Source organism: Toxotes jaculatrix, chromosome 17, assembly GCF_017976425.1.
Source record: "Toxotes jaculatrix isolate fToxJac2 chromosome 17, fToxJac2.pri, whole genome shotgun sequence".
NCBI classification, from domain to species: Eukaryota; Metazoa; Chordata; class Actinopteri; family Toxotidae; genus Toxotes; species Toxotes jaculatrix.
Genome location: NC_054410.1, coordinates 553767 through 565219, shown reverse-complemented (window position 1 = coordinate 565219; position 11453 = coordinate 553767). Strand labels below are relative to the sequence as shown.

Below are 11453 nucleotides of genomic sequence, written 5' to 3'. Positions count from 1 at the left end.
AACGAAGAAGTTTACAGCGGAGAGAGAGGTTTGCCTGCCAAACACACAGAAAGCTAAAACTTCCCAAAGTCAGCTACGTCGATAGCCGATCAGCAGGCGCAGTGGGCCGAACTACCATGACAGACGGTGCTGGAAGTTTCCACCAGCCCGTTACAGCTTCCCTCAAAGTTCCGTGTCAGCGGCGACGGGAGTCGTTCCTCCGTCTTTTATCGGATACCAACCGGCCTGGCTGTCAGCCGGTCGGAGCTGCTGAGTCAGACCAGCTAGCAGACCAAGCTAAAGCTACAGGCTAACGGGCAGTCACCGGGGATGTTTGGTTGTCTGGTCGCCGGCAGGTTGGTGCAGACGGACGCGGCGCAGGTCGCCTCGGACAAGTTCGTGTTCAACCTGCCGGACTATGAGAACGTGAACCACGTGGTGGTGTTCATGCTGGGCACCGTGCCATTCCCCGCCGGCATGGGCGGCGCCGTCTACTTCTCCTTCCCGGACCCGGCGAGCGGCAGCCCGGTGTGGCAGCTGCTCGGCTTCATCACCAACGACAAGCCCAGCGCCATCTTCAAGATCTCCGGGCTGAAGGCCGGGGAGGGCGGGGCGCACCCCTTCGGCACCGTGGCCTCCACCTCGTCCCCCTCCGTGGCTCAGGTCGGCGTGTCTGTGGAGGCTCTGGAGCAGCTGGCCCAGCAGATCCCGGTGTCCAGCGCCACCGTGTCCACCGTGGACTCCTTCCTGCAGTTCACCCAGAAGATGCTGGACAGTCTGTACAACTTCGCCTCCTCCTTCGCTGTGTCGCAGGCGCAGATGACGCCGAACCCCACCGAGACCTTCATCCCGTCCAGCTGCGTCCTCAGGTGGTATGAAAACTTCCAGAGGAGGATGGCTCAGAACCCGAACTTCTGGAAAAACTGATGATGACAGTTTCCACGGTGCCTACAGTTTCTAATAAAAGTCTCCACCGGTTCCGGTCTCCGTTCATCCCTTCATCCCTCAGACAGCTGCATCCTCAGCGGGATTATGAGCTGGAATCACTGGTTAATATCGCTTTTTAATGTTTATGCACCGATCAGTCATCCATCAGGAAGGTGTCTCCACTGAGGAAGACCACAGGATGAGGCTGAAGTCTCCACAGACTTTGTGTCTTTTTCTTTTTTCAGGATATTTTTAGATCGATACACAAAGTGCAGCCAAATCACTGAGTAAACAACAAAATGACAATGAGGAAAAAGGAGAAATATCCAAACTGTTACATAAAAAATTAATAAATGCTTTTTGTTGACGTACAGTTGTTTTTCACAGTACAGTACAGTAAGTACTCTGAGCTGAGATAAATTTACAAACAGCTCCCAAAGCCTCATGGGAGTCATAGTTGTGTTGGCTCGTGTGTTTGAAGCTGCTGTATCCAAACTGTCTGAAGGTCCTGAATCTTATTTTCTCTCGACTGTTTCTGAAAGTCAAGAACAAACTTTACTCAGAAGTTTAGATCATTACAGGCTGTGAGTTTTGGATTCTGGGTTTGTCTCCTGTCACCTGAACTTTCGGAACTTCACTACAAGTGAGTGTCTGAAGTTGTTTTACGCTGGTTTTAGTTTCAGGCTCTTCACTGTGAAAATGTCGGGGTGGAGGTGACAGATCTCCTGCTTCTTAGGATTTTCTACAGAAAGATTCAAATTAAAAACATGTTTCGAACAAGTTTCAGCACAAAACTCATCTTTGTTTTACAGTACTATGATCTCAGCATATTTTCTGACTCAGCATCAGACTGAACTGATTTTGTTGTCATGTGCCAAACTGTTTCAGATGATCAGGTGTGTGACGCTGATGTGAAACAGCTGGACGATGGCTTTCAGTGGCTCTGGTCTCTTCAGAGTCGCTTCATATTTACCAGCTGCAGTAATGAGGGTAAAACCTGGTCTGATGGAAGATCGTTAGTGTGTTGTTGTGCTTCAGACTGGATCGTCTGAGCAGGTGCAGCTGCATCTCCCTCAGTGATTGGCCAGCTGTGTGGAGGTGCGACAGTAGGCGGGGTCTGAGGGGGCTGAGCCCTGGCACACTTTCTTCATACAAACCACGAAACACAAAATGAAAACAATTCATCACTGCAAATAAAATCCAGGATATAAAAGTACTGAGAATAAATCAATAAAACCTCAACATAAAAGAAAACAAGAAAAAACAGTGAAATGAGGACAAACGCTGAAACCTGGCAAATCTTTCTTCTCCTGAACAAACCCCATCAGAACACTTTCCTTTTTTCTTAGTGAAAGTTTGAATTAGCTGAGACAGAAGTGGCTCTGCAGAGGAAGGATTTGGGATCATAGACTGTAAACCACAGGAAGGACTCTGACAGAACTCTTTAGTGCATCTTAATAAGATGTTTGTTGTTGTTTTATCTTTGTGGCTGAGTGGTGGGAGGAGCCACCAGGCGGCTCCGTAGCTCAGCTTCAAACACTCGACCTTAGAAACAGTGACTTATCCTGATGGAACTACCTCAGAACATGTTGTGCAAGTCAAGATTATCAAGGTTATTATATAAATTTATTACATAAAAACCTGATCGGATCCAGTTCTTCCACCAGTCACAGAGATTAGACCGGCTGTGTGGAGGAAAGGGTGTGGAGCTCCTGAAAAACTGCTGATAAACTGTTACATAACAGGAAGGTCCACACACACCCACACACTCACACACTCACACACTCACCCTCACACACACACTGAGGCAGCGGCTCATGTGAACAGCTGCAGGTTTTGTCTGTCAGTGTCTGTGGTGGACTTTGCAGTGAGGACGATGCTGGAGCTGCTGCTGTTCGGGGCCCTGTTAGTTGGACTTTATTTTCTTCTTCATGTGACTGTTTTCAAGCTGCCCAGATGTAAAAGTTCTGCGAAGTTACACGGGAAAACCGTCATCGTCACTGGTGAGTTCAGAGCCTGCAGACCAAACTGAAGTCTAACCGCTGAGTCTGTTTCTCAGGTGCAAACGCAGGAGATGTGTCAGAACATTCAGACAAATCTTTTTGGATCATCAAAAGTGTGCTTTGTCATTCTCTTTGATGTACGATGGAAAATTCTTGATCTGGCAAACAGAAGTTGACAAACTCACCACAAAGTTCACGAGTATCCAGGAGGATCAGGTGGTACGATCCAAATCCAGAGCAGCAGCTGATCGGTTCCTGTTCTGAGCTGAAATCTCTGCGACTCTGGCTCCGGTTTCCTTTGGTTGCTGTTTGGTTTTGTGGGGTTCTGAGTGTGCTGACAGGATGTGGGGCTGGGTGCCATCCTGGGACTGTTGTGCACTGTTCTGTGTGTTGCTTACTGTTTAAACAAAGAAGGAAATTTACTACAAAACAAGAAAAATCAGATTCTTCATCCTCAGGAAACCAACAACACCCACAGCAGATTTCATACAGGACTGCTGAGTAATAATAAGATAACAGTGATGATGAGATGTTGTTCTTTGTTATTGACCTGATCTGAAACATCCTGACCTGTTATTTACTGTTCTGTACAGGAACAATACATCTGAGGCAGTTTTAGGGTAAAACTTAGACTGAGCAAAAAAAATATAATATTTTCATTTGTAATTTCATCTGTAAATAAACCAAAGGTAATATAAAAAAGAAGCAGCACCCTTCATGATTCAATCCTTCATGTCCAGGAGCAAACACCGGCATCGGTAAGACCACGGCGATGGACCTGGCCAGGAGGGGGGCGAGGGTGATCCTGGCCTGCAGGGACAGAGGACGTGCTGAGGCCGCCGTCCAGGAAATCATCCAGGTACAGATAATAAAAAAAACCAGCCTCTGTCTGTGGACGACACGGCACAAATTCACCGGGACCAACGCTTTTATTTAGATTTAGCTTCGTGTGTTTATTTTAGTTCAGCTGCGATCAGGAACTAATGAGAAATAAAACAATGATTTCTCCACAGTTATAAAAACACTGTAGCTGTGCCATGTTCTCTGACCACCTCTCGTTGTGCCGTGTGATCAGGACACGGGGAACAAGCAGGTGATCTTCATGCAGCTCGACCTGGCCAGTCTGAAATCCGTCCGGTCCTTCGCCGGGAACTTCCTCCGGTCCGAGTCCAGGCTGGACCTCCTGATCAACAACGCAGGTCAGGCCTCCGCTGTTCCGCTAAAAGGTTCTTTAAAAAAAAAAGGTTCCAACCCAAGAGATTTTCCCTTTGTGTGTGTCCTCAGGCCTGATGAACGGCGGGAAGACAGAGGACGGTTTCGGGATGATCTTTGGGGTCAACCACCTGGGCCACTTCCTGCTGACAGTGTTGCTCCTGGACCGGCTGAAGGCGAGCGGGCCGAGCCGTGTGGTGACCGTGTCCTCTGCCGCCTACGAGATGGGCACGGTGGATTTCAGCTGCCTGACCGCTCACAGAGATCTGGCTTTGGGCAACGGCGACTACGCGCTGTTCAAGAAATACTGCCACAGCAAACTGTGCAACATCCTCTTCACCTGCGAGCTCGCCAAGAGACTGCAGGGCACCAGAGTCACCTGCTTCAGCCTCCACCCCGGTCAGCAGCCAGCAGCCGGCTTCATTTAGCACCACCGCTGTAATCACTGGATGTTCAGTGTCCTGCCAGGAACAGGAAGGAAACAGTTAGAAAAAATAAAAACAGACAAATTATTAGGTTTATCTATAAATCTAAACTTTTAAAGTCAAAGTTATGATCACATGGAAATGATCTCAGTTTGGATTTGCTCTTGATCCATTGTCTCAGAAAGTTCTGTGAATGTCTGTCATCATTTTCATTACTTCCTCTAATAATCGGAGTATTTTTTCTTTTCTTCCTCTGACCCTGATCACTGCGCTTCTCCTCTCTCTCCAGGAGCCATAAAGACAGAGCTCACTCGTTACTCCGGCTTCTGGTGGAAGCTCTTCTTCGGACCCATCGCCTTCCTCTTCTTTGTGGATGCTGAGTCTGGAGCTCAGACCACGCTCCACTGTGCCCTGGAGCAAGGCATCGAACATCTCAGTGGCCACTACTTCTCCCACTGCGCCCCGGTGCTCAACACCAAGCCGAAGGCGAGAGACGACGCCGCGGCCAAGAAGCTGTGGGAGCTCAGTGAGAGTTTCTGTGGTCTGTCCTAAAACCAGACGCATGTAAGCTCCGCTCGAATCCTTCAAACTCTCCATTTAACCATAAACACGAGGCACTGATTGACTGATTGATGATTGATTGATTGATTGACTGATTGATTGATTGATTGATTAAAAGAGTGGGTCTCAGTTCTTTGGTGAAAGCAGTGCGCTCTCTGAGATCTGAGTCATTCATTAAAGTTCAGCAGTCCACTGAAACATCCAGAGTCTGTGGTCTTTATTCTGAACTCACTGATCAGGCATCACACTGTGACCGCTGACAGGTGAGGTGAACAGCACTGATTATCTCTGCACCTGTCAGTGGGCGGGGTGTCGGCAGCAGGTATTCCCTGATGGCCGTGGCCTCTTTCACGAAGCCTCCCGGCGTCAGAATAAGAAGCAGCTGCTCATGTTTTACCTGATCAGTGTATATTACATCACTCAGATTCCTGGGCTGCTCACATCATCCTCATCATCACATCTTTTTAGTTTTTATTTCACTTTAATAATCTGAATCTGCAAAGTAAGAAGGTGAATGTTGTCAGATAAATGTAATAACACAGGAGGCTCAGTGTTCACCTCAGGGTTCAGGGTAAGTCACTGGGTCAAAGGTCAGACAGAAGCAGAGCAGGAGCGTCAGCAGAACTGGTCGGACGGGCGGAACCGCCCCAGCAGGTGAGTCTCTCCAGGTGTATAAAGACAAGTGTGAGCTCCTGAGTCAGTCAGTGATCCTCAGCCATGCTTCACCTGCTGCTGCTGCTGGCCGGCGTCCTCCTGGGCGGATACATCGTCCTCACACAGACGCTCTTCAAAAGATCCAAATGCACAGGAAACACAGCCATGGCCAGGAAGAGCGTCATCATCACAGGTGAGTCAGCTGACAGGGACAGAAGAAACATTTCACTCTGAATAACTGCGAAGGTTTTAGCATTTGTTCCTCCCTGAACCACATTTAAGCAGCAGAAGGAACCAAAAATGAACTAATGCAAACACGAGGGGAGAGGAGCCAAACACAGAAACCACAGGACAGACGAGTGAACTAAAAGGTTTTTTATTCAACTCTAAATCACTGGAAGAGTCCAGGGCCACAGAACTAAACTCAAACAACTAAAAATCATCCACACGTGGAGAAAAAGGCTCAGGAACAAAACTAAACAATACAAACGTCCTTACTGAAGCGAGCTGGGTGCAGAGGAAAATCCAGGACAAAACCAGAGGGAGGACATGGCAGGGAAACAGGAAGTCCACAGGAAGGAACAAAGGCAGCACAGATACAGACTCAGGGGAACAACAAGACCTATATACACCAGGTAACAGGTGAAACCAGTTAGGGCGGGGCAGACAATCACAGAAGGAGGGAAACTAGACAATGACAGGAAGTAGACTAAGACAAGATACACAAGGGACAACCCTTCAAAATAAAACCGGAAATACACAACGAAAACTGAAGAGACAAAAAGAATAGCTTGACTTTACGAAACAGGAACTACTAACAGAACTTAATAAATCAAAGCAGTCCAAAAACAACTGTAAAGGGTTCGACAAAAAGAAGAGGTCAAAACTAAACAAAGGGTTCAGCCTCAAAGATTAAAACCGTCACTTTATCTTTACTGTAAAATGTATTTGCATGTTGATGCAGGTGAGGAGCAGCATAGAAGATATGACTGACAGGAAACAGGAAACGCTGCAGTACAGAAACCTGAGGCTTTAGAATTTCAGAGGTTCTGTTCATTAAACTTTGGTTAACTTTGGTAAAAAGCTCAAAGTCAAACTCCAGCAGAATCAGAGCTCCATCAGAGCCCTGAACACCTGCTCACCTCCCTGAGGCCTGAGGTCAGATTCGGACTCGAACATGTTTGGACATATCTGACGAGCTGATGTTTTGAGTAAAGACAGAGAAACCTGAAAATGAAAACTTGATAAATTCACTTGAAATGAACAAATTTTCCATATTTACACTGAGGCAGTCAGAAAAGCTGATTTGATTCCATCGGCTTCCTGTTTGCCTTCTCGCCGCAGGAGGGAACACCGGCATCGGTAAAGCCACGGCGCTGCACCTGGCCAGGAAGGGAGCCAGAGTGATCCTGGCCTGCCGAAACCGGGACAAAGCCGAAGCTGCCATCGCAGATATACAGCAGGTAGGAAGGAAGAGGCAGCGTGGGATTGTATGTCAGAGCATCCTGTCAGTGTTACTCAGTCTGATGTGTTATATTTACCTGACTCTCGGTCTTTCTTCACACTGTGGTGTAGTTATGGTGAATATCCAGCATCATCTTCACCTGTTACTGATCGTTTTGTCCCAGGAAACAGGAAGTACCGACGTTCTCTACATGCACTTGGACCTGGCCAGTCTGAAGTCCGTCCGCTGCTTCGCAGAGACTTTCCTGAGAACTGAGTCCAGGCTGGACCTGCTCATCAACAACGCTGGTACACAAACACACACGTGGAGAAGCCGAGCTCCACCTGAACCGCTGTTAGGAGAGCGGCAGGTGAACTGTGTCAGTCCCAGGCTGTGGCGCTGTGACCGAGCCTCACGCATTTTAATGTCGTCAGTTAAACCTGTGCCAAAACGTCACCGTAGAATAACGAAGGTCTGTTCACACAAGCACTGAGCCTTCGGGGTCCGGGTCCCTGGAGCTGCTGGTCCAACCAACAAAAGCAAAACAATCTGAACGTAGTCGTAGTGCTGACAAAAAGCAAGCACACCGTCAGCAGGGGGCGCTCTCAGGGTCTTGTTGATTGGCTGGTGCAGTGCCCGGACAAAGGGTGAACCTGCTGAGCACAGGTGTACCTGTGTCACACCTGGGAAGGAATGCAGCAATGATTAGCTGATGATTAGTTTCACCTGAGTTTGGCAGAACGGAGCGTTCACTGTGAGCTGGACGGGGCCCTGAATTCATGGACAGGTCATGAGACAATGGGCCCCCGGGCACAGACAAGTCAGAGCCCCCACCCGTGCTGCGGCATCTCCAGAGAGCTGCAGACTGGAACAGACGTGAACAGTCAGGAGACGTTTGTGACGTGAGACCTGATCATTTTGTCTTTTACCTGAGCTCAAGTCAGAAACACCAACAGGCACCTCCCACTGAGGCTCAGGCTCCGCGGCCCCTGACCTCTCGGGCCCTAAAATGTTTTTTACCTGACGTGAACAAACAGGAAGAATGGCCACGTTTCTACCATCCCTCCTCTTAAACCGTACAGTCGTTCATATAAAGCAGTTTGATAGTTATTTTTTATTTAACTTAATATTTGTAATTCTTATTTTTACAGGACAAACATTTAGCTTAAAACCCAGAAGCTGCTGTTCCTTCCTCTTCAGTGCTGCGTCTAATTGCAGGTCTGGTGGCTGACGGACGGACAGAGGACGGTTTCGGCGTCCAGTTCGGGGTGAACCACCTGGGTCACTTTCTGTTGACCTGCCTGCTGCTGGAGAGGCTGAGGGAGGAGGGGGGTGGGCGGGTGGTCACCCTGTCCTCCATGGCTCACCGCTGGGGCCACATTGACTTTGAGGTGAATCACAGACGCGTCATAGACACACACACACACACACACACACAAACACACACACACACACACACACACACACACACACACACAGTTCTTAATGAGGACAGTATTCCTCTCCTGCAGCTGGAGGCCTCACAGTCTGCACTGGACACATGAAGTCGTCAGAAACCTGTCACGTCACCTGTCCTCAGCGCTCACCCCGTCTCCCAGGTGATAATGATGTTGTCTGTGTGTCTTCAGTCTCTTGTAGTGAACAGACACCTGGGCACCGGCAGGTACAGCTGGCAGTTCTTCCAGGCGTACTGCAACAGCAAACTGTGTAACGTCCTCTTCACCCACGAGCTCGCCAAGAGGCTGAAGGGAACCAGCGTCACCTGCTACAGCGTCCACCCAGGTAATTCACTTCAGAGCGAGCCTCAGCAGGACAATCCACCGTCCTGTCTCTGTTTAATGGTGGAAAGCAGCAGATTGTGATCTTTGTACTTGCTGTGCTGCTTTTAGCCTCAAGTCAAGAAAGAGCCACCAGGAACATGTACAGCAAGTCCATCTAGCCAAATGCTATCAGGATCAATCAGCCGATCGATCAGATTTTATTTGTGTAGCAGCTTTCATGCAGGTTAGTGCAGCTCAGAGCTTTTTCTCCTTCAGCTGAGCTCCAGGACCTGAGAGGATGGTTGGACAGTTCTGCTGCGTCACGCCTTGTTTTGAACCACGTGTTTCTCCACCCTCTGCTCTACAGGTATCGTCCGTACGGAGCTGTCCAGACACGTCAGCCTGTGGCAGAAGATCTTCATCGAGCCCGTGGCCCAGCTGCTGTTTCTGGACCCGGAGGCCGGAGCTCAGACTACGCTGCACTGTGCCCTGCAGGAGGGAATCGAACTCCTGAGCGGACGTTACTTCTCCTGCTGCGCCGCACAGGAAGTGTGTGCCAGGGCCCGGGATGACGCCGTGGCCCGGAAACTGTGGGAGGTCAGCGAGAGGCTCTGTGGTCTCTCTTAAGGTGGATTGAACATGAAGGACTCGAGGATTTCTCTCTACCTTAAATGGATGATTAAATCCACGGCCTGTGAACTCTCCCTTTGTGTTGTGTAGCATCTTTTACTGAAAGTAGAGTTGGATCTCTGCTGCCACCTAATGGCTGATGTCTGAAGCACCAAGGCTTCAGACATGGAACACAGCAGCGTGTTAGTGGAGAAGACAAAGTTCAGGCTCACAAACTCCTGCTGAACACTCACATATCAGCACACACTCAGGCCAAACCTCCTGTTTCTCCAGCAGCAGGAACACGTGATGCTGTTCTGTCTGTGTTTCCTTCATTTACACAGTGGTGGCGCTGTCGCCTCACAGCAAGACCCAGCAGGTCACTCAGGGTCAGACTGAGCTCCTCGTTTGCAGCATTTCTTAACCTTTCCACACGGTTGAGGTTTGGCTGTGGAGCTTTTAGCAGTTTGCATGGACAGAAATGTTAATTTACCTTCACACTGTATTTGTGGGTGATTTCAGAGGCCTTCACCCCCGCTGTTCTCCAGAGGCTGTATTATCATTGTTTTCCACAGGGTAAGAAAAGGGCAGACGGCGCTTGGTTTATTGTGCTGCAGGGCTGAAGACTTTATCTGACGACCGTGTGAACAGCTGATCCTGACACAGTCACATCTTCAGTCAGGTTAACTGACAGATCAGAGAGCAGCTTTGTGTTCAGGTAGCAGCCGAACCTCACTGCTGGAAAAGCTCTTCTGATCTGAACGGCGGAGACGCCCTCCGCCTCCACCGCAGACTCCACCGCAGACTCCACCGGGAATTCACCGACGTCTGTCGACGTGCTGCTGTTTGAACTCACTGTTCACAAAACGAGAGAAGTCAAAGCGGATTGTTGCCACGTCAGCAGACACCTTCACCACCGAGTCAAGACTCTGTTTGGTTTCTACTGTCGAGATGAAGCTGCAAGGAAGCACCGACAGCTGAACACAATTAGAGGACGACGAGCGTCAGCTGTCTCCTCCCACCTGCTAATAACGAACTCACCTGGCTGTGGCGGGACACGCCTCCTGAGGAGCCTTAGAGCAAGAACATGTACAAAACACTTTCCTTTCATTATTTCCCCACAAAGCCAGAAACCAACAATCACTCTGATTTAATTATTGATTAGTCAATCAACATATTATAAGTCATGGTTTTAAGAAATTAGGTTTTCTGTTTTTTAGTTACTTGACACATGAAAGAATGGAGGACCTGTTAAAGTGAAGTTTCCACCCACGAAATATCTGCAGCTTTGTCCTCAGAGCTGCATGCAGCCAACACAAGACTACAAATTATATTTCCAATGATAATTTAATGGAGAAATACAAATCTGCTGTGGGGAACACAGGAAGGAGCCCAGTGCAGACTGACAGGCAGACTGATGACTGACCAGACACACTGTGTGTGTGTGTGTGTGTGTGTGTGTGCATAACATCATGACAGAACACTTTTCAAAGTTACTTTCAGAGTGTATTTATTAATATAATAATAATAATAATGATAATCAGAATGCAGTGTAACCTTCAGTCAGTCCAACTGATCTGAGAATCTATTGCAGAGAATAATCACAGTTATAAAAATATCTTCACACGTCCACAGAGTCGAGTTGCCCCTCTCTCTCTCAAAAATCCAAATAAAAACAACACAGAGATCCAGAGTCGACACCTGCAGCTTCGACCAGCTGAGACAACTTTATCACACTGATGGAATAACAAATTACCAACTGTGGTCTTACAAAACAAAATTCTATCACATGATATTAAAGCGACGACAGTGAGTTTTCCTCCTCTACATGTTGCAGCTTCAGTGACTCAACTGTTCTAAACAATCTGTCAAATCAAAG

General features: G+C 48.3%; 1 protein-coding gene and 1 pseudogene across 1 annotated transcript; both read left to right on the top strand.

The window, feature by feature from the left end:
* The first annotated feature begins 309 nt into the window (after positions 1 to 309).
* On the top strand, positions 310 to 1330 carry hikeshi (heat shock protein nuclear import factor hikeshi). The gene has a single exon (XM_041060771.1). It carries the CDS (start codon positions 310 to 312, stop codon positions 904 to 906), a length of 597 nt encoding a protein of 198 aa, XP_040916705.1. The 3' UTR covers positions 907 to 1330.
* A 1323-nt stretch (positions 1331 to 2653) lies between these two features.
* Positions 2654 to 11401, top strand: LOC121197579 (annotated as a pseudogene).
* Positions 11402 to 11453: the final 52 nt, after the last annotated feature.

What these genes read in the sequence shown, in the direction of transcription:
- hikeshi (XM_041060771.1), top strand. Translation starts at nt 310, where the DNA reads ATGTTTGGTTGTCTGGTCGCCGGCAGGTTGGTGCAGACGGACGCGGCG.